General features: G+C 44.9%; 1 protein-coding gene across 4 annotated transcripts in view; it reads right to left on the minus strand.

Moving 5' to 3' along the window:
- LOC146776170 (uncharacterized) overlaps positions 1-22,708 on the minus strand; it is a 160,745-nt gene that overhangs the window by 116,975 nt on the left and 21,062 nt on the right. For 2 of the 4 annotated variants that reach the window (XM_085638317.1, XM_085638315.1), the window contains exons 2-3: positions 10,695-10,765; positions 10,277-10,309 (exon numbers count right to left, since the gene is read on the minus strand). In XM_085638317.1, coding sequence (XP_085494443.1) covers positions 10,277-10,309; positions 10,695-10,756 — 95 coding nt within the window. In that variant the 5' untranslated portion in view covers positions 10,757-10,765. The remainder of the gene's footprint in view (positions 1-10,276; positions 10,310-10,694; positions 10,766-22,708) is intronic. The other 2 variants (XM_085638316.1, XM_085638318.1) reach the window with 1 other exon arrangement.

Below are 22,708 nucleotides of genomic sequence, written 5' to 3' on the forward strand. Positions count from 1 at the left end.
AGCGCGAGTGAGAGCCACCAATGCCATGGTGAAATAGGAGCCGTTCCTGGGCGATTTGCCTCAAAGTGAAGCCAATCTTGCAACCCTGTGATCTACTAGCGGTTTTATATAGCGCCATCGCGGTGCCAAAGCGATTTACATAGAAGTTTTACACCTTCAGTAATACATATATTAAAACAATGATAGAGCGTGCATAAGTGAACGACTAAACAGACCTGAGGGCTCAATCTGACAAAATGCAAGCATCGATCTTGTCTTCATGGGGCCATGTGTTTCTAATTAGAAACACATGACCCCATAAAGATAAGTGCTTGGCGACAGCAGCAAAGCAGGCGACCCAGTCCGGATCGGAAAAAAAGGACGTCAACCAAAAACCCTAATTTCCAATGGCAGGCCACCGTTCAGCATAAACGGTGACGCCAGCCAATGGAAATGAGGGGCAGGGTTTCATGCCCACTTCTCAGAGTCCTCCTTCAAAATCAATCTCGCCGAGCGAGCAGCGCATGCGCTGCAACGCTAGGCGAGACCTAAAAAGTGTGAAAAGAAGAAAATGTAGCTAAACGTGAAGACTATATGTGGTTAATGCCATAGGATCCCTACACGTGAAGGTGACTATTCAAATATTTAGGGCTGCCACTAGAGATCCCACGATTGAGAAAAGAGTCTATCAAACCTGCTGTCCTATATTCAGGGATCCAAGCCATCAAATAAGGTAAAAGCATGGGACTTACGACTTTGAGTTTATTTCCTGTTGTGATTATTTCCTGTGTTAACATCTGGCACTCATCCACCTGCTTCTGTAATCACTACTTTGAAATATACCGAATCACCTACTCAAAGTGACGATGCAAGGGTTGAGAAACAATTTGAAATACATGAAAATCCCAAAAGTCAGGAACTTCTCCTCAAAGGATTGAGAAAGCAAACATTTTAAAAAGAATCATATTGCATATGATAACCAATCGCTTGAATTAGGCCATACTGAATAAGTGATTAACAAATGAGACAAAAAAAAGGAGCCACACCAATTTTGGAAAAATACGCTTCTATCTAGGTTTAAGATCAAGATCTGCATTAAAAAAATGAGTACTTTTTTTTATAAGAAATACTTTTCACTTTAAAAAGTGGACAGATAGGCTAACATTGTTGAACTGAAAAATTGCACTATGGGAGGAAAACAAGAAAGCAGTTTTGTAGGCAAGTACACAACTTACAAATCCAGTCTTCGGGGTTTCAGGGCAACAGAAGGCAAGGTTCAAGTTAGCACGAAGACTGCAGCACCAGCAGCAAATGGGTGGCTGGGAGCCGAGGTCAAATTGGGAGTCAGGTGCCCAATGTTAACCAATAAAGACTGGGGGTGATTTAAGATGCACTGTTTACAGGTAGGTAAAAGCAGTGTGTGTGGGGGGGGGGGGGGGGGGGGGACGAGTCAGTCTCCAGTGGTTTAGGCAAGCACTGGATGGGCCAAAGGGTTTCACCAAACTAACATTTTTTAAACAAGCCATGGTGATGACAGCAGGCCTGGCCTTAATGTTGTAATACAGAGAAACACACAAGTATGTATAAACGCAATGTGCATGCATAAGTACATTTGAGCAAGGTCTATTGAATTTCAGTGTTTGATTTAAGTTCTAGTAAGCTGAGCTGCAGAAAACAACAAGCATTGAAAATTCAATAGGCCTCGCCTTTTATTAAGTTAAAGTCGTTTCCTTTGCTATACAATACCATTAGCAAAGCAACTTAATAAACGGTGAGACCTATTGCATTTTCAATGCTTGTTTTTCTTACGGCAGGTGAGGACAGGGCAAACCAAGGGGAGAGCGGAAGAGGGGAAAATGCGACACGGACAACGGGGAAGAAGGAAGGAAAAAAAAGTAGAATGGACAAAGGGGGGCGGGGGGAGGATGTAAAAGCAACACAGACAAAAATGGGTGGGAAGGGGTAAAGGAAGGGGTAAAAGCAACACAGGCAACAGCGGTAGGAGGGCCTAAAAACAACTAGGACAATGAGGTGTGGGAGGGGGTAAATGCTACACGCACAATGGAGGCTGGGAGCGGGTAAAAGCATCATAGACAACAGAAGATTGGAGGGGGAAAAAGCAACACTGACAATTGGGGGATGGAGAGATAAAAGAAACAGACAACGCGCTTTAAAAATTCCCTGATTGACTGAACATGTCCCATCTTAACAGCACTTCATGGCAAAACCCAAATTCTGTAACTTATGAGAAGCTTTAATGTGGGAACTTTTAGTACTGTTCACTATATTTTCTTTGTGTAGGATTTCATAAAGATACATTGTGTAGTTTTTCCCTGCATTTTTATGTAGGTTTAAATCAATGAGTTTTTACGTAGTGTCACAGTGTAGGTATCACTTTCTAGACTCTACTCTTCACATGGGATCTCAAGTCCAGGATCCTGAGTTACCATCTCCTGCATTCTCTTCTTTCACATGGGTTATCAGCAAAAGAAAGCTTGGCGACATTCCCTACAGGCCGCTCTTTATGTGGGGTCTCTACATCTGGTGGCTTGGATGGTTCCAAATATTCTGTTCCCTACAGAGCTCATTCTGAGATGGCGAGTACCTCTTGCTTGAATAACTGCCTATATCATGGCTCTCAGCCTGAAAGTTCCTATTACTGTTACCTCCATTTAAGTCTTGCATTTTCCTTACAGGGGCAAGCCGTGACATGCTTTGAAGTTGTTTGGGTCTATACACGACGTCTCATCCAAAGGCAGCCTAACACCCCATCTACATTGTATACTGAGTTTCATACAGATGCATTGTGGAACTATTTGCATCCCAATCTAGAAGCCAAGAGCTCACCCCCATGCAGCTTGTGATGGCTCTCTTCATTACTTTGCGAATTTTCACATTCAGAAACCCGGGCATGGTTCTCTCCATCCGTTTGTCGGTGGATACTCAATTTAGGAAAACTTACAAATGCCCCCTGAATTATGCTCCTGTTTGTACAGTCTCAATCCAGGGGCGATTGGTACAGTTTCCCGAATCCTGTACCTTAAATGGGTTTCTCTCCCAATGAGAATCTTACCTGCATCCTGATCTTTATGCGTAGCCTCTTCAAGATCTCTTGATACCATTCCCTGGATTTTGGTCTCTGTGATCCATCTTGTGCTGTGGCGGCTTGTCACTACTCTCCGCTTCTCGCTCTTCATATGGGGTCTCATCGAGTGGAGGCTTGGTAATCCGTGCATGGTGCTCTTCTAGCAGACGTCCTTTTAGGGGGGGGGGGGGGGGGGGGGGAACTAGGCCCTAATCGCCCCACTCTGCTCTTTGCAAGGAGTATTGAGACGTTGAACACTGTTCTTTTCCCACTGAACCCTGCTCTTTCCGAGGCTTCTCTCCAGATGACCTTTGATACACATCACCACATCATACTTGTGAGAACTACTAGTGGCTACTGCAGCAGATACCTAGTTACATTTCTCAACGTAGGTCAATACTTATGAGGCCATCTTCGGCTTCTGCGGACAAGTCAATCCCATAACCTGCTGACTAGGTTATTAGACTGTGAGATTTAAGGTTGCACTGAGCAGCTTTTAAATGTCCCAAGTTATCGAGCTTTGACACTTGGAGGGTTGGGTTCAGGGAAGTCAGATGTCGAATCAATGCCTTTAGCCACGTCAGGCTCTGGCGAGTTTCTAGCATAATCACTAGATGGATTCACCCGATGTTCCTTTTTGCGATCCTCCAGAGTACCTTCAGTGGCAACCGGTCTCCCTAGGTCACAGTCAACAATTCTCTAGTACCTACTCCAAGTTCGGGGACCCCGGTCAGTATGGTGACATACGGAGATGCAGCTGGAGGAAGATTAATCGTAGGAGGATTAGTAGCAGTAATTGCAGGCTAGTTTTCCATAGATTTTCTTCGGGTTGTGGTGGGAGTGACTAGGGGCTCATTCGTATTAGTAGTCTGTAATGCAGGGTTTTGGTTATTGGGGCACAAGTCTTGTACGTGACAAGCATGGAAAGGGGTTTTTCTAGTACCAGTAGTTGAAGGGGGTCCCTCTGGTAGTGGGGAGGGTTGGGTTGCCTTTAATTGCCCAGTCTTACGTTGAACAACCACTGGGTCTAGTGGTAGTAGCTGGGGTGTTGGTGGAACGGTATTTTGCGTAGTGGATGTACTTGGCTTTGAATTACAGGGAGGGTCGGTATGTGCTTTCGAAAGACTTTGAACTAGTTTTAGAATAGGGGTCATTTCTTCCTTTATAATAGTCCTGCATTGGTCAATAATATTAGTCACCACTAAATGCACCCAGGCGGGGTATGGTATATCCTGAGAGGGTGGTGGTGGGATGGTAGTGTCAGGAATATGGTTGGTAGGATATGTAGTTTCCCTGCAGGGACTCCCCTTGGTCTTCCTAAGCTTTTTACCAACATTAGTAGCTTTCCTTTTCCCTTTAGTTTTCGGTGGTCTAGGTATAGAATCTTCACTAGCCATCGGTGAATTTATTTGGTCTTGCGTGGTTACAATCGATGGAAAGCAAGCCTGGCTAGTGAATGTTTCGTTCAGATCTTGGGCAGTTTGGTGGACAGGCGACCCCAAAACTGAGAGGTCAGGCGTTAGGGAAAGGCGACGCTCAGTTGATTCGATTTCCGAGGTGACCACACCAATTGCTTTCTGGAGCATTAAGTCAATTGCAGTTGGGAGTTTAACCCCAGAGACTCCTGAAATGGCTTGTTGTTTTGGGGCACATGCACGTGCCCCTTGGACACGCTTTTTAAGTACAAGTTTGGATGGCATGGTGTATCGTTTCGCACCCAGACCCCCAAATCAATAAAAGAACGCAATAATAGTTCCCCACAGTACCTTGTAACCCTCGTGTGGAAAGGGTAATGCCGGATGTTAAGGATATGGCCCGTCCCGGCCTCCTCTGGCCCCGGACGGCCACAGACGGCCACAGACGGCCCGCCCTCTGCCCGGGCTCAGCCCGGCGCCGCCCGCGCGCGTCCCGCGACGCGGTGGGAGCCAATGCTTTTATAGCGCCTCCGGGCGCGCTGTTGTCCGGAAGTGTGCAGCAACGCAGGGGCTCACGGGAGCTGTAGTTCCCCCTGCTACGGCCGTGGTCGTGGGCCTGGCGGAAGAAACATGCAGCGTTTGCACCCCGTTGGCTGTGGCTTGCTGGACCCTGGAAATCAGGTGAGTGGTGAGTGATAGGGCTTCGGCTAATGTCCCCCGCTCCACCGAGGGAGCCAATGCTTTTATAGCGCCTCCGGGCGCGCTGTTGTCCGGAAGTGTGCAGCAACGCAGGGGCTCACGGGAGCTGTAGTTCCCCCTGCTACGGCCGTGGTCGTGGGCCTGGCGGAAGAAACATGCAGCGTTTGCACCCCGTTGGCTGTGGCTTGCTGGACCCTGGAAATCAGGTGAGTGGTGAGTGATAGGGCTTCGGCTAATGTCCCCCGCTCCACCGAGGGAGCCAATGCTTTTATAGCGCCTCCGGGCGCGCTGTTGTCCGGAAGTGTGCAGCAACGCAGGGGCTCACGGGAGCTGTAGTTCCCCCTGCTACGGCCGTGGTCGTGGGCCTGGCGGAAGAAACATGCAGCGTTTGCACCCCGTTGGCTGTGGCTTGCTGGACCCTGGAAATCAGGTGAGTGGTGAGTGATAGGGCTTCGGCTAATGTCCCCCCCAGTCAACAATACATTTATCATTATGGTTGCTTATGGAAGCTGGGGCAGGATCTTGGTCGGTGCTTTCTGCAACTTCGGTAATCTTCAATCCGGCAGGTTGGTTACTTGCATCAAGAACTAGGGCACCCTCAGTAGATGAAACCTTTGTACTGCTCAAAGGAGGAGCAAAACCACCCTGAATGGTCCCTGTGCTCTCGCCCTGCGTAGAAAGTCCATCTTGTTCCAAATGCCCGTCTGGGTTGTTCTCTGCAAGTGTGCTGTCCTCTTGAATGTCTCTTTCCCCGCTTGCCTCCCCTTCCACGCTGTCCTCTTCTTCTTGGTCTCCAACGGTAGCGTTGTGTCCCGCCAATTTTAATAGAACATAACTTTTCTGCCGCGTTTGTGTGCCGCTTGATCTCTGGCCACATCGCTTCAGAGATCCCTGAAGACCCGGCCTATGCAGTTGCTCTGTTCATCTCAGACGTTGTACCTATTTTGCACAGGCGTGAGCAATGTAAATAAGTGCGTGGTTTAAAACTGGTACTCTAAAAATCTGTGCTCAGCATAGTGTGCCACCTGACTTGTATTTTGCTGTTTGTCATTGCATCCAGATATATGATACAACAAGTATCATCATACCTACAACAAGTCGGGACTGTTGGCGTTGTCAATGCTAGTTAGTTGCACAAGATAAATAAGCAGAAACTATGGCTTCTATAGAATATTGAATAAACTTCCACTTAAAGCCCTGGTGACACCACGACAATGTTGCTGCTCCTGAGTTTCAAAAAGAGAAGGGAAATCCAGAGAGAAAATGACTCTTTAAAGGATTTCCCTTCCCCTACAAGGCTCACCTGGCATGACGTCATGTCGTAAATTCTCCACAAGTGAAAATTGTGAGCTGGCGCACAGATGCGCCTGCTGTCACTGCAGTCCGTGAAAAAACGGACTGCCTGTGCCAGGGCACAAAACAGAGCCCAAAAGGGACCAGTTTCGAGGCCCCCTTTTAAAAACTGCGGGTGCTCAGCACCGGTGAGACCCGGCCTACTTCAAGTCCTGTGGAGGGTGACAGTAGGGCTTGGGCCGTGGCGTGCCTAGTACCCCACCCGCCCAGTGCACGGTAGCTGGAGTTCCTGTCCCCTAATCACGGAAGGCCCTCTCCCATTCACGGGGGCGTGCGAAAGCGTGCAGGGCTCTCCCCCTCCCTCTTACTGCCAGGTGGGTGTAATTCCCTACAAAGGAACAGAATAAGACGCGTCTTTGTTCGTGCCCAGGCCTGTGCTCGGAATAATTCCCTGTGCAGTTGGGAACTAAGATTGCTTTCCTGACCGGGCGAGGTAGTGATGAATGTTGGACTGATTAGAAGGCAAAGTAAAACAGCCATTTAAAGCGGCACACTCTCGCTACTGAACTCGTGGTTTCATCAAACTGCTCTGCGTCTGGGTAAGCATTTCCCAATCTCCACCCCCATCCCCCCCCCCCCCCCCAAGCATTTCCTGTGGCAACGCGCCTGGGCGCCCGGACCTGCTCTGTCCTTCTATGAGCACAATGCATTTCAGTTTCTTCTCGGCCCCTCATTGCTTATTGGCAGCTGTAAGACGGTGTTGAGAAACAGGCAGTGTTACGGTTTGGATAGAAGCACTTTGTGGGAGCTGCAGTCCCTCCCACCATAAGAAAGGCTGACTGGTTCCTGCCAGTGCATTGTTGGAGCCCAGAAAGGTAAAAGACACCTGGGTGTATGGTTGAGGATAGAGGTGCATAGGTGGAGTGGAGCTCTGGGTTTCTCTGCATTGAAATGGCAGGCACATTGAGTCTGGATTATCGTGAATTGACAGAGCAGTGTTTGAGAACCCTAAAAACAAACCGAAAACAAGCCGAACCCCTAAACTATGACAACCAGTCTAAACAAGAGGTTGGCTGGGCTGGCGCGCAGTGCGCGCACATGGCGGCGTGCTTTCACTTTAACCATGCCGTGTTTAAAGTGAAAGCACGCGTGTTCAACAAGAAGGCGGCAGGATGTCCACTGCCCTTACATGCACGCACATGCTGTTCGGTTTGGACAAATTACAAGAGCAGCCATCTTTGTCCATCCCTGCGCGTGCATGCAAGGCTTTCGGAGACTCGATTCAAAAAGGTACTCGCAATAGCGAGGAGCAGCGCATGCGCTGCTTTCGCTAGGCAAGACCTAAAAAGCAAGTAAGTCAACCTTATATAGGTTCAACACCATAGTCAAAAGCAAGCACCACATGAACCCATGTCATACACAGTTCACCTTAGAAAGAAAAATACTGGCTTCTGCCTTTTGTGTAAAACAGTACTATGTTCCCTTGAACCTCAGCACAATAACAGTAGTTTTGTTCGTATTGTTCCAATCTTTCTAATGAATGATAGCTAAAAGCCTAAAGGGTGTGTAATCAAAGTAATAGCCACCCTTGATTGGTTAAACTTGCAGGTGCATGTGAGAAAGGACATGCATGTACATTTTGCGACAACTTCAAAAATTTAAACTTTTACTGCTGAAAAGTAGCTCAGGCACGTCACCTACAGCTGGGGAAGCCCCATGATCCTAGAAAGGATTCTGAAAATAACAGTACAATATAAACTTAAAGCAAATGAAAACCCTACAATTATCCAACTTCAACTGTAAAAAATAAAAAGCAAGAAAATTTAAAAAAAGGGGGAAAATGCTGGCGTACAAGAATGCACACCCTTAACTCCAGTGATAGGCTTTTTTAATTGCCATTTGGGGTACTTCACACTCTGGATAGAAGTGGCAGTTTTTTACTTCTTCATAAAATGGCATCAACAAACAGTTTGATGTGTTAAAGTCCCCATCTTCCCAGCTTTCAGGAACATTCAGAGCTGAATCAAAAAAACGGATTCTTTTACCACATTTTTCAAAGCAGTAGCCCATATTTTCTATTTTTTGGTGCTTTCGACATACTTCCAATTTATGGTGGAAACCAGTGTGAAACCCATGGGTGATCCAAAAAAGCTACAGATTTCTGAAAAGTAGACAAAATTCCGAATTCGGTAAGGAACCAACTGTTAAAATAAATATTGAAAATGAGCAGGAAAAAACAGCCATTTGGGACAATGTTTTCATCTGTAACTTTGTCACGATGGACAATTTTACAAAAGCAATGTCACATAACACTCTTCAGCCCCTTTTGGCCGTGGGGATATACAGAATTTGTAGCTTCTCCAAGAACCCACATACATACATTGATTGTGTATAGAGTATGGGCCAATTCACATACTGGCTTACATTTAGGCCTAGTGCCCGCAACAGGTAGTGGCCCTACACTCATTATGGATGTATCGTGTTTTGCACACTCAAAACTAACCTGCTATTTCCAAAGTGGGTAGCTATGGATTTTGGTCCAGAGCTCAACCTAGTAAACACATTTTTCTTTTTAAAACTAGACACCATTGGGAATCCATGTGACTTGCGTGGCTCTCACCAGATTGGTTTATCCAAAATCCCTTGCAAGCATCAAAATTTGACAACAAAAAAAAAACCACATTTTCCTCACATTTCTGTGGCGGAAAGTTCTGGAATATGTGGAGAGCCAAAAACGTCCTTCTACCCGGCAGTCCCCCAAGTATTCTGATGAAAATGGTACCCAACCTGTGAGGATAGGCCTCCTGCCCGCAACAGTAAACAGCCCAAAATGCAACATGGATACATCACATATTTCCACTCAAAACAAAACTGATTTTGCAAAGTGGGTAGCTGTGGATTTTGGACCCTAGCTCAGCCAGGATCTATGGAAGCCTAGCAACCCTGTACATTTTTGTAAACTAGCCTGCCAGGTGAGTTAAGGGTGGTATGCCACGCGACAGACAAGCAGCAAACCAAAGTCAATTGGAGTCTCATGAACCGGCTCTCATTTACCCTGGTTTAATTTGTGCCTGTCGAGGGCATTAGGCCAAGTCACAGAAATGGGGTAGAATTTTTTCAAGACAAGTGGGGAACGCTGGGCGGTAGATAGGTTGTGGAAAATGTGCATTTTTAGGCAAAGTTTGTGGTTTGCAGGGCATTTTGCATAAGAAAACCTTGTGGGATCCATGGGAAGCGTGTCACCCTAGATGTCTAGTTTTCAGAAATGTCTGGGTTTGGTAGGTTTCCCCAGGTGGCAGCTGTCCTGTGCCCAAAATGTGCTGCCATTCATGATTTTGGAACTTAGTTCAACTCAGCTACCCATATGAACACCCAAAAAAAAAAAAAAAAAAAAAAAAAAAAAAAAAAAGCTAAAACTGAATTGCCCATCTTGTCAAAAAGACGGGGTTCCTTTAGTCCCCTGGGGCAGAAAGACTGTTGGGGTCATATTGGAGGTAGAGGCTAGGTGCAGACAGGCCACCCCCACAGCTTGTAGCAATTAAAAAAAAAAAACGTGCATATGTCTAGTGGGCTTTTTGCCCCTCCCACCAGGAGAGATTTGAGTTATAGACTTATAATCTACCATGTGGGGAAGGGACGATAGAAAGACAGTTGGGGGTCATTTGAGGGGTGAGGTTAAGGACAACGTGGCGGGGGGGGGGGGGGGCAAAAAAAGAATTCCTGTTGTCAAGTAGGGTATCTAGACGCTTGGGTAAGGCTGTACTAAGTATTATTTTCAAATCGCTGCTGGATCTCAGACACTTACTCAAGAAGCCGTGGAATCCATCCAGGTCTAGGCCTGAAATGAAAGAAACAAATATGGCGTATGTCAAGCACTGCTTCAAGCTTCAGTTCAGGAACACAACTACTGTGGAGATTAGGCTATTACATGTATATGACAATCTTTTCAAGCATCAAATTTCTATTTTGAGATAACAAAAATGGGATGGAGCAAGAACTAGACGTTCACACCCTCAATTTTGCAGCTTTTTCAAAATTTTGCTTCACAAAGTAAGCACATAACGAAACTGCACGCCATGGGACTGTGGCATTGATTCATGCATAGTGCTATATCAGTGTATAGCAATAGGAAGTGTAATATTTATTTTATAGTGATAAGGCCAAAATAGTTATGATGGATACAAACTGATATAACACATTAAAATCAAACATGGATTACTCACCTTTTCTCCACAGCAGGTGGCTTTTGAGTCAGTCCCCGAGTGACCTTTACCCAGGAAGACATTTTAAAACCCTAAAGAGAAGGAACATAACAAATTATATTTTCATTAATATAGTGAGTGGCAAAAGACATCTCTCTCGACTGGTATGCAAAGGACTAAAATGTTGGCTACCAAAGCTTCTTTATAAAATTCAGCTCACTTACAATGATTTTCACACATTAAAAAAATTAATTTTATTTAGTTAAAGATCAAGTTATGGACTGCGTATAGAAGTACTCAAGACATAGCATTGTACAAAATGTACATACCACCCAATCTGCAACGTACATAATTTACCAGAGGCGTGCTTTTTATGCCAGATAAAAGCGTGGATTAATATACAGTAGACCATAACAATTAAGTGTGGCTGGTACCTACGGTACTGACAGTTTGACTTCAAGTTATCTGGGGTCATTGTGCAGGATATTTACTAGTAGAAAGGTCAGAGGTGGGGCAGACTTATTGAGGGTGCTTAAGAGTGCTTGTATATTGGCAAATACTTCACTCACTGCAATTTTACCATGACATGAGAACAAATTGATGTACCACAACCTGCCCACTATCCCACAGCAACACAACATTCGCAATCTTAAATGAACAAATTATTCAAGCAAGTTAAATTAGTAATCCGTACATTTAAAGATGCTTTGGTACTCACAATGCAGTTTAACAAAACACTCAAAGCTAGATTGACATGGGGTTACAAAAAAAGTTTAATCAAGGAGACTGGTGCAGTACAGGCTTTAAGGATTCCGAAGTTGTATTCTAAAATACTATGGGCTGCCATTACTTAAAACACGAGAATATTACATTGTAAATTGCACTGGATCCTTGCAGGTTGGGTCTCAATTTGTCATGGTATGGTTGAAGAAACATGTAATGCCAATAAACTAGTCCCAAGCTCATGGTGGCTTTGTTGTCCATCTCAGTTGTCCATACTTGATTGGATGGCTTTTCTCAATGTTTGTTCTGCCAAGTGGCATTAAGGACTCACATTGTTCTCACTGGATGAGTAATATCCATAGTCAATCCCCCTCTTCATAGATTTCTATGTGCTCCCACCGCGCTATGTACATCCCTTCCTGTTTTCCACGTGCACTACCCCCATAAGCCATCGGTGAGGAGCATGGGTCAGATTATTCTGGTAGCACCCTTTGCTTGATACTCTATCAGCAGGGTCTGGTGCCCAACACTGTTTAGTGGCACAGAGTCCCCTCCACTCACACAACTGGAATGTTGTGGGAGGAAGCGACTTCTGTTGAAAGAAATCAGCATTTTACAGTCCCTCAGCTTACCAAGGGCACTTTGTTTGGGCCACACTTTAGGTTATATGCCTTCTACATTAATGTTAAGTACACAGTTGTTGCACGAAGGACGTTTTCCCCACACTGAAACTCTTCACACTGGCAGTGAAACGGTTAGCAACTGTCCTGTGTTTGCACTATTGAAGCAAACTCACCTGCCTGCTAATGTGGATGCCAAGAGGGAGCTTTAACAGCAGAAAGACTTAATTGCACCTTGACTCGCACTTGAGTCTTACGAAGGGACGAGGTCGAAATTAAACTTGGAGTATCAACATTTATGAGGGGGGGGGGGGGAAAAGAAAAAAAAAAAAACAAAAAAAAAAAAAAAGAGGCAGCCTGCTTGGTCATGTACGATATAAAAACACTTCCCATGATGAGCCGTTACCAAAGAATTCCTGTTGTGAAGCAGACTACATACTCGTCCAATATTAGTATCGGCCAGTATGGTGGAGGGTGAAGGGGGGGCGCGGGGGCAATTGGGATTTCACCAGGCAACTTAATTACTAATGCCATTCAATGAAAAGATAAAACTTAGATTTCAATCTTAGCAATCGTTACGAAAGAAACAGGCTTTTTTGGCAACTTTGCCATATTTTCTCTTGATTTAAAGAAACTTATACGTGACCACACTTCTGTGATCAAGCACACATGCACTTTTGGTTAGCTATACGCACTACTAGCAGACAACCTTTGCTGGAGACACCAAAAGGCTTGCATATTGAACAATTTGCATTCTACAGTGGGTCTCTTTTCTATAATTTCATATACAGTAACAAATATTCATTTGTATAGGTCAACCATTAATCTGTGAAAAACTGTTCTAGTGAAGCATCACAATCATATTCAATGTTAACCGGTCGCTGTTTAAACCCTGTCTGGCACAGCTGGGATACTGTTTAGCACACTGAATGCAATTGCTCAAGGTGCTTTTATTACTTTGCAATTCATTTGTGTAGTTTCCAGGAGTCTGATCGGATCCATTTAATTACAAGTAATCACAACACGTCATGGTGATATATAGAGCTTTTTTTAAGTCTCGCCTACAGACAGCTTGGGAAACCTATTGCTTCCAAAACACCTTGTACCTACTGCAGGCTTTGGACCAGCCCGTGCTCATGACTGAATGGCTTTTTTTATTTCATCAATCTCAGTTGAGAGGCAACAAGAAGCATTTCGGCCTTTAGAGTTCCAACTGTAGGAGTTGTATCCTTCCACGCATAATTGAGGGAACTACTGTTTAGATGGAGTCCACCAAGAAGCACAGCTGTCTGGCTGCAAAATAAACACTGGCCGTACCAGGAGCTTACAAGGGACTTTGCGACTGCCAATTGCATACCATTGGTTGCCGTTTATGTCACTGTCATTTGCCCGCTTATATTCCTGTCCCAGCATGCCAATCTTGTGTGTGTCCCTCCCATGGAGCATACCTGCTTTTCAGTCTTTTGATTGGCTGGTTAGAATGCTTTCACTGCTTGCTTTTCTATCACTTTTCTCTTTGGGTTAAGCACTTCATTAGACTGTATGAGTACTCCAGCTGTCTCTCTCAAGTACGTCTCCCTTGCACTCTGTGTTGCTCTATGCTTCTTTCTCCCCTCAATGTTGCGCTCGCCCTATTCTACTTCCCAGTTGCTCTCACCTATGTACTTCTCTCCACAATTAATGTTGCTCTCTCACCCGCCTTCTAGCTGCTCTCCACCCGGACACTCCTCTCACCTGTTGCTTCTCATCCCAATCGCCTCCCCTAGTTTCTTCTATCCCACACACTGCTACCCTCCACCACCCTACCGCTTGCTTATTCCACCCCAGCCATGTGTTGCTCATCATATCCACGCTAAATAAAGCTTGCTTGGCCCTTACATTTTTATATTTACTGATCCAACAACAAATGTTCTGTTAGTCCATTGATCTTTTATGCTACACACTGTTTATTTTAATTCTCCAAGCACCGTGTAATCATTTGCCGGTTGTGCAACCACTTCATTAGAAAAAATTGTTCTTTTACCCCCTCATTTTGTAGGCATGTGCGATGCACACACTTTAAAATTACAATACCACTGCATCACTTTCTTTTGCCATGCTGCACAATACAGAAAGGTTATAAACCACTGACAAATCCAATAGGTCCCAAAGGTAAGGCATACTGGTTTTGAAAAATTCTTACATCTTTACTTTGTGAACAGAAAAGCTAGAATACCAACATGTTAGCAAGACTGTAAAATGAACTTGTATGGGTGATTAGACACTAGTCTTAGCCTACCGTCAAGATAAACAGGATGTGCTTCCTAAAAAAAAGCACTGGCAAAGCCAAAGCATTATGACTCTGCAAATGCTTTTTGCCACTGCTAAGCAAAAACAGCTATGATCCATGTACATGTTGTAAGAAAGTGGCTCTGTATATACTGTTCCCAAATAGGTACAGTGTGCACAGAGTCCACAGAGGTTTGGCAGAGGTCAAAGTTAGATATAACCGTACTCTCGAAAATGGTAGCTTGGTCGAGCAGTAAGGCAGTATCAGAGGACAGTGTAAAGCATTTGTTGTACACACTCAGCCAGCAAATGGTCTCACACACAAGAACTGAACTCTAGGCCAATTGTTTTGTATAAAAATAGATGCTTGTTTTATTTTAGAACCAACAATAGGTATCAAAATATACTTTCTCAGAATGAGTAAAAATGAGTGCTGAAAGCAAAGGAATATTTTAGTTGTAATCAAAAGGATGGTAAAGAGGATATGCTCATGGGGTGGGACAAACAAGAAGTGGAAGGAAAGCCATAAAATTAGAAGCAAGCAAATAAGATTGACAAGAAATTCAACAAAGGATGAGCAATGGTAGAGCACAGTTTTGCTATTATAATCAACGTATCTTTTCACCAACAGAAAGATAAGGCAACGCCACTTGTTTTTCCTTGTAATGATGGCTTTACCACGCTTATCACATCATTAAATCTTCTGCTGCATAATTTGATTTAAAACATACCCACTGAGTGAGAGAGCTCTCATTTTCTAAATGGAGTGGATAGAGCATACTCTGGAGGCAGCTACAGCACAAGCATTTGCAATGCAATAGGTGTTGCATTTAAGAGAGTTTAAGCTATTGGCATTGTAAACGACAATGTCTTTTATGTATGTGTTTTTCCAAACCAACACATAAAAGGTATTGTCATTTCTAATGCCAATACCTCAAACGTTCTCAAATGCAAGACCACTTTAATGGTGGCCGCGCCCCCTTCTTTAGACGCTGCTTGCTGTATTCAGGTTACATCAAGCCTGGTCTAAAGAAATGAGCGTGTCCACCATTAAAGTGAAAGCAAAGCATGGTGTGCTTTAACACAAAACAAACCATTTGTTTAAAAGCACCCAATATTGAGCTTTCAGTTTAATGGCGGCAGTGCCCTTTTGTTTAGACATGGCTAGCTGTAACCCGAATACGGCGAGCAACGTCTAAAGAAAGGGACGCGGCCGCTGTTAAAGTGAAAGCCTGGTATGGAGCGCTTTCACTGGAACAAAGAAAAAAAACACAGCATTGGCATAGCCAATAGGTCTAGCAGCCTTTGGGACCTTATAAGTGTTTAGCCATGCAACAGTTGATGTTGCACCAAGGAAATTGTGCTGCATAACTAAATACTTATAAGGTCCCAAAGGCGTGACCTGTTGGCTATGTCAATGCTGGTTTCCCAGGTTAGTACAAATAGTTTCTTCATATTTGACACTTTATAATCCTTATTTTGTAATAGGATAAGCAGAACAACAAATTCTAGAATGAAAAGAAAAAACTGCACTTGAAGAGTTACGTGGAACTGGGGAAACTGGACTCTGCATGCAGAGCTGCGGTGCTCTCCCTTCTCCGCATGGCTACTGCACTGTAGCTGCACCTCAGGGCATTGGGATAATGGACACCCCCGCAGCTCCTGTGGTGCGGGGGGGGGGGGGGGGGCTTGTTTTCCACTCAAGGGTAGAAGTATTGATACAGTTTGATTGGGGCTGTACTGGGAGTTAACCATAGGACTGCTGCACCTTTAATGGGGTTGTACTTGGAATACTCTGAAGAGCTGCTACATTTTTAAACGGGGGCAAAAGTGACTCTTCTCAACGGGACTGCCATACTATTAACGGGGCAGGACTGGGAGTTCCGTGCTACTCCACTTTTAATGGTGGCCGGGGTTGCACTTGTCTGCAGGGCTGCTGCACCTTTAATGGGGGCGGTGCCGTGAGTTCTCTTCTTAAATGGGTGCGGTGTTGGGAGTTAGTTCCCTGCAGCCAGGGCTGCGACTCTTCGTATGCAGGCAACAATGACACTTATCTGCGTGTCTCACACCTCGAGGCGCTGCCAGTCATGTTCCAGGAGGCAGCCGCGCAGGGTGTCCGTGGCACGCGCAGCTGCTTATCCATCTTGGGTGTCACCCTCATCCTCGCGTGCGTGCCCAGCATGGCTCGCCTCTTCAAAGCGACCCCCCCTGGTACCTCGTCCTGTGGATGACGCTCTGCTTCCTGCTGCCGGTGAGTGCAGTCGCCAGAGCTCCCCACATCCTCCCAGCCAGAAAGAACCCTGAGGCACACTGGATTGTTTACCATGTTTCTGCGGTGTGTCGGGCGCTGTGCTCCCCAGGCTGCGGTTGGCGATAGGGGCGGGGCTGGTGAACGGCTGCCGGGACTCTGTGCGCCGCTCTCGATCCTATGACGAGGAGTCCTGCTGCAGTAGAGGGGGGCGTGGGTGGTGAGCATGGTGAAAGCGCTATTTATAACAAGATGGCGTCGGACTGTCCACAGTCCTTACGGACACGCACATGCTGTTTGCTCTGGACAAATGGCAAGAGCAGCTATGTTTGTCCATGCAGACGCGTGCATGAAAGCCCTCGGCAGAATTGATTCCAAAAGGTAATAGCGATAGCAATGCATGCGCTGCTTTCACCAGGCGACACCTAAAACCTGAAGTGTAAGACTTCACGTTTACATTTACTGCATTCTAAATACAAAGTAAATGTAAACGTGAAGTCTTATACTTCAGTTTTTTTTCCCCACTTACAAGGTCCAAAAGGCGAGACCTATTGGCTATGCCAATTCTTGTTTTTTTGTTATATTTGTCTCTACCCTCATTTTCTTTTGCACATACCGCTTATTTGCTGTTTGTCTTCGCTATCGAGAGACTTAGTAAGTTAATTTAGTGGTGTACAATTACCTCAGTTGCACGCAAGATTAATCCAGAGTTCGTGCAGAAGACAGAAAAGGATGGAGCACATCCCGGTAAAACAGGGCCTCTTTCAGGCCAGAATAACCACAGCACAAAAGAACTGCCTGCACCAGCTAAGCCAAGCCACGGGCCTGCTGGGAGGCCGTGAGGTGTCTCCAACCTCTTGCTACAGGAAAGGTGGGACAGGAATCGCATAACCATTTAGTTGTCAACAGGTGGCTGCATTAAGAAGCGACCTGTCTCCAGATACCGACAGACAAAAACACAAAGGAGGTGTCAGAGGTCACTTTTATAACCAATGGGGCTGCGGCCAATATTAGAGAAATTGCGAGACTGCAAATAAGTGGCCAGTCTCCAGAGAAAATCATTCTCATAAAGTAATGGCTGGTAGGAGGAAGCAATGTGTTTGGTAGATTGGTAAAAATAAATAAAACTTACACTACACAAGACAAAATTAATTACCCGAATTACTATCTTGGAAAAATGGATGTCAGAACACCAGATGTGCGCGCCATAATTACCGTTCGTTACAGGTGCAGTAAATAACGCACTATCCAGGAAAATTCTAAAAAGGGTGTTCACCTGCCCACACTCTGGTGTTTACCGCACACTGTACCAGCATCGGGAAACTGGAATCTGTGAATCAGGGTGGTTCCTTAGCACTGGGGGTATCAACAGCTCTAACTTTTTACCAGTGTAACAGCGGAACTGGAAGCCACCCGGGTGTTAGAAATTGCCTGGAAACAGACCACCTGCCCAGTCGTAGCAGTGGCACAGGATAGCTTGTGACGCTTAAGCAAGGGAGAGGGTGTTTAATGTAACAGCATTAGTTACCCAGCTTGTATATCTCGGGAACATTTTGGTGTTAAACTTCATGAAAATCTTTCCCCATCAGCCTCCCGACATTGATAAACATAACAAGGCTAACACTCCGAACTTCCATCTTCAAAAATATTTGTTAGCGCACGAGGAGATAAATAAATAGTGTCCAGGAATTCTTGTTGACCGTTCCGGACTGGTGGATACTCTATTTCCACTTCCGGGACCAGCTATAGGGCACTGCAATCTGTGCTTCAAGGGGTTGCTAGGCAACCTGTTGACAACGACTAACTTTTTACCGGTGTGAGAGCAGCGGAGTTGGGTATCCAAGGAAAGACTTCCAGCATCACACTTCCGGAGACTTAGTAAGTTAATTTAGTGGTATGCAATTACCGCAGCGGCACGCAGCATTGGAGCCCGGTTCCCATAGGGCGCCTTTGTGCCAACACGTTTTAGGCACACAGCCTTTCCTTTTTCTTGAATAGGCAACATCAGGACCTCAGCCGTTCTGCTTGGCGATTAGCCAGATTTACCGAACCAAAATAATCTGCTTGGCCCGTCTAAGCAAACTGGTCCTATGTGAGATGGGTGGACGAGCATGTTAAAAGGCAGCCAAAGTGAGAAAAAAAAGAAGCAGAGAGGCTGGAGTGAGTTTGAAATAAAGGGCTGGCCTTTTACCAGACTCCTGCAATAGGCAGGGTTTAAGGAAACATGTCTGAACACAGTTGACATAACACATTCGGGCTAAGAGGCGGCCTGACAGCACAGCCTGTGCACGATATACAACGTGCTAGCCGTCAGTACCATTAGACTGCCTGCTGGGAGAGGCCTCACGCCGGCACAGCAGTACGGAGTCACAGACAGTGAGTGTCCTGGGGCATTCGCGGCTGTAAGTCTTCGTAATGCGAGTTAGATTAAGTCAGGGGAAGCATGTGATATCAACATTAAAACAGTAAACACTATACATTGTTATTATTTCTATATAGATTTCTTAGTTGACCTATAGTTAACATGTAATAGATGTATTTATTTACCAGCGTGATGCCACTCCTCAAATAATTATACAAAAAGCACTCTGTTGGGATGTACAATGGGACACAGGATTTCTATCTAGTGGCCAAGAGGTGTTCACAGAAGGCAGTGTGTGCGGTGGTGGCTCTGGAATACCAGTGACGTGATGGAGTGAAAGCGCTGCAGCGTCCTCTGGACTTCCGGCATACGCCTTGCGGTTACGAGCAAGGAATGCAGCTGCAGCGTCCCGCGAGTGCGCTCGTAACCGCAAGCCTTAGACCGGAAGTCCAGAGCGATTCAAAGAGGTCAGTTTACCTAGAGCAGCGCATGCACTCTGCACTAGGCTCGACCTAAAGAGGTTCATAGTGCTGCCACTATCCTTAAAGCGGACCATGCTGCCCAAGTAAATAAAGGACTGCAGCCGCTATAGTTAAAACGGACCGGCATTATTAATTAAAATGAGGGCTCACTGTTTTCTCATATTTATTTTTTCAACAATGTATTTATCCATTTTGATCTTTCAGCCATCTTGGTGGTATTTATCCATATTTATTGCGCGTTGTAATAAACGGAGTCATAACCTGGTATATTTGCACATTTAACTGATAAATATGCACTCATACTTTATTCCCTGTTGCGTTTGAGCAAATTAAACAGCCAATATAGCAGAACACTACACCCACGTGTAAATATTAGCAATACATACAAATATATGTTAACATGCGCCCACATTTAAGGAAATCCCATCCGTTCAGAGTCTCGAAAATAATTCACAAAAAGCACACTTTTCTGTTTTGTCTGCTCTTGAAAACAAGTACAGACAAGAAACATTTTTTCTATCTGCCTTTATAAAAATCAGTAAAAACGGATAACTCCAAGCCTTAATTAAAAGCTAAAAGGGTGCTGCGTTGTGGGTGGAATAGGGGAAAATCATTAAAGAAAATAGTGCTCACAGACTAGATAAAGCAGACCATGTAACACCACAAGTAGACAAGCATTGGCAGAGCCAATAGGTCTCGTCTTTGGGACCCTGTACGTTTTAGCCATGCAGCACATAATCCTGGGTGCTACAACATCTACTGTTCTTTAACACAAGCTTTGACACTAATAAGCACTTTATAGCACTGCATCGAGAAATACTTAGTTAAAGTGTTATTTTTGTACAACTGGTAGTCTGAACCTGTGATTTATTGTATGATATTTGTAATGTTATTGTTGGAACACCTTCCTTAATCTTTATGAATACATCCACTGAACACCACTCAAAACCGACCCATGTGGAACTCCAGTCAGAATAGGCTTCAGAGCAGATCAAACAGTGGCCAGGGTTTGTGTTCGATCCTGTAAAGCAGCCTCACCGAGAAGATGGAGGGGCACAGCTCACACGGTGCACCATCACAAGAAACCACAGGCGTGGAAAGGTTAAATATGCGGATTAACGTGCAAGCAGTAAATGCATCTTGGTACAACAAATGCCTAAATAATTTAGAATGAACAACCTGCACCAGCTTTCATGCCGTAAAGAACACATTTATGACAGGCACTAAAGGTGTTTGAGCAGATCGATCTGTGCAAACATGTATGACAAGTGCGCCAAATACAGGGAAAAAGATCTAAATAACATCGATCTGCAGTTTGAAGACGAAAGAGATATACGTGGGTCTCTCCATTTTAAGCGGATAGTGTCACTCGCTACTGTAGAAATGCCACATAGCTATTTCCTTTAAATTCCAACATAAGGGTGTGCACTGGCGTTTCACAACCAGCCCGTCATGCAGGTTTCTGAGACAAGGCTACAACCATGTCATTCCTTTTCACAAGATTGCACAGTTTGGGTGAATTAAAAGAAAGTGAAGACTTCCTAATCATAAATTTACACATAATTCGATGCACTGAGGGCCGGATTAGGGGGCAGGGGGGAAGGTGACTGAAAAGAAAACAAGTCTTGACTAAAAATAGATGAAATGTTTTTAGTTACTATACCGGAATGGGAGGCAAACAGCCATCATTTAGGAATCGGGCTGTAAAGGTCTTCCCCGGGGAAGGAAGGGGTGCTGGAAATGTTCTCCACTAAAAAATCAATTGAAAACTCTACAAAGGAAATATAAAGTTTAAAGTATCGGATCTAATTGCAGAGGCCTGTACGAAAGCACGGCGCGTTGCATGTAACCTGACCCACCAGGAATGCCGCTGCCACCCTGCGCGCCGCTGCTCACTTCCGACAGCAGAACGCAGTGGGAGTGAACATTCAAAAGGAGGTGGGACATGCCCCCTCCTTTGGCCATTTGCATGCTTTCATTATTGAAAGACACACGCAAAGGCCAATCCGATATGTGGGAGGAGTCAGACCCACACGAAGTTTAAAGTCCTCACAAGAAGCCTCCCATAGAGCAGCGCATGCGCGCTGCGCTAGGCTCGACCTAAAAATCCAGTCATTATGGCACGTTAGAAATGCAGCCAAGGGAGTTTCAAGGAGGGACTATTAAGCCTATTCCTGAATTAGATGCAACGATTTAGTAAGGACAGTAGCAGAAGCCAACTGCAAAGATGGGTGGAAAAAAAAAAAGTGGAGCTTCAAGTCCCTACCCGACTACAGCATGCCTCGCAGAGCAGCGTATGCGCTGCCCAGGTTCGACCTAAACAAATCTTGCCACTGAATAGTATACGTTAGGTTTTAGGTAAACCAAGACTGGCAAACCATACCTTTCAGTGAGGAGAGAGCCGGTGAAATTTAGTATGCATGAATTGATGGTCTCGATATATCACTATAAATCATGGACATTGCTTTAAATAATTTATGTTTGCAGAAAGCAAGCCAGTGGAGTACTTGAAGAGTAGTTTAGAAAAGACTAAATCGGAGAGCTGCTCCGTTTTGCATCATATAAAAACTGATGCTTCCAGAGGCTTCAAGTTACCCTCCATTAAAACAGCTGCGATGCAACTTAATGTGAAGCAAACTCCTCTTTAAAATTTTAAGTAGAAGAAGCAAAGGAGAGGTGTTGGCCCATGTAAACATTCTTACAGTGCGTACTGACTTGGATAGCAATGGACACTGGTTCATGGTTGCTGACATAGCCACTTTGTCCCAAGAGGCAGGGGACTTGGAGATAATCACTATCTTGGGATGTATGCTGACAGATTCCACATAAACTGGAAGACTGGCATCAAGAAGTACAATAAGGTTTGAAGGCAAATAGAATCTTCAATGAAAAGGTATTATATATTAAGTTTGCATGCAAAATTTGTAAAATGTTCTAAGACGCCTTGTTGCACGAACAGAGGTACCTCACAAATAATCCTTGGCGCAAGATGCAACATTCTCAGGAATGTCACCCTAAAATAAACTTAATAAATGAAAATGTTTGTTTTGCCCCCAGATTGCAATCATTGAGTTGTGGTGCCAGTTATAAAAGAGGCTTCTGTCCCATCTGCAAGAGTTGGGACCTTGCACAACACGTCCTAATCAAAAGTAGCCTCATTGGCAACCCCCATTATAAGCAATGACCTACAATGCACCTCTGTTATACTGGACAGATCTGCGATTCCACCTACTCACGTTTGATAATGCTCGGCATAATTTCGGCAACAACTGTACTACATAACTCCCATTAGACCAACACCAGAAAAGTCTCACAGTTGATTTGTTTTTAAT

The sequence above is a fragment of the Triturus cristatus genome, chromosome 12, assembly GCF_964204655.1.
Source record: "Triturus cristatus chromosome 12, aTriCri1.1, whole genome shotgun sequence".
Classification (NCBI taxonomy): Eukaryota; Metazoa; Chordata; class Amphibia; order Caudata; family Salamandridae; genus Triturus; species Triturus cristatus.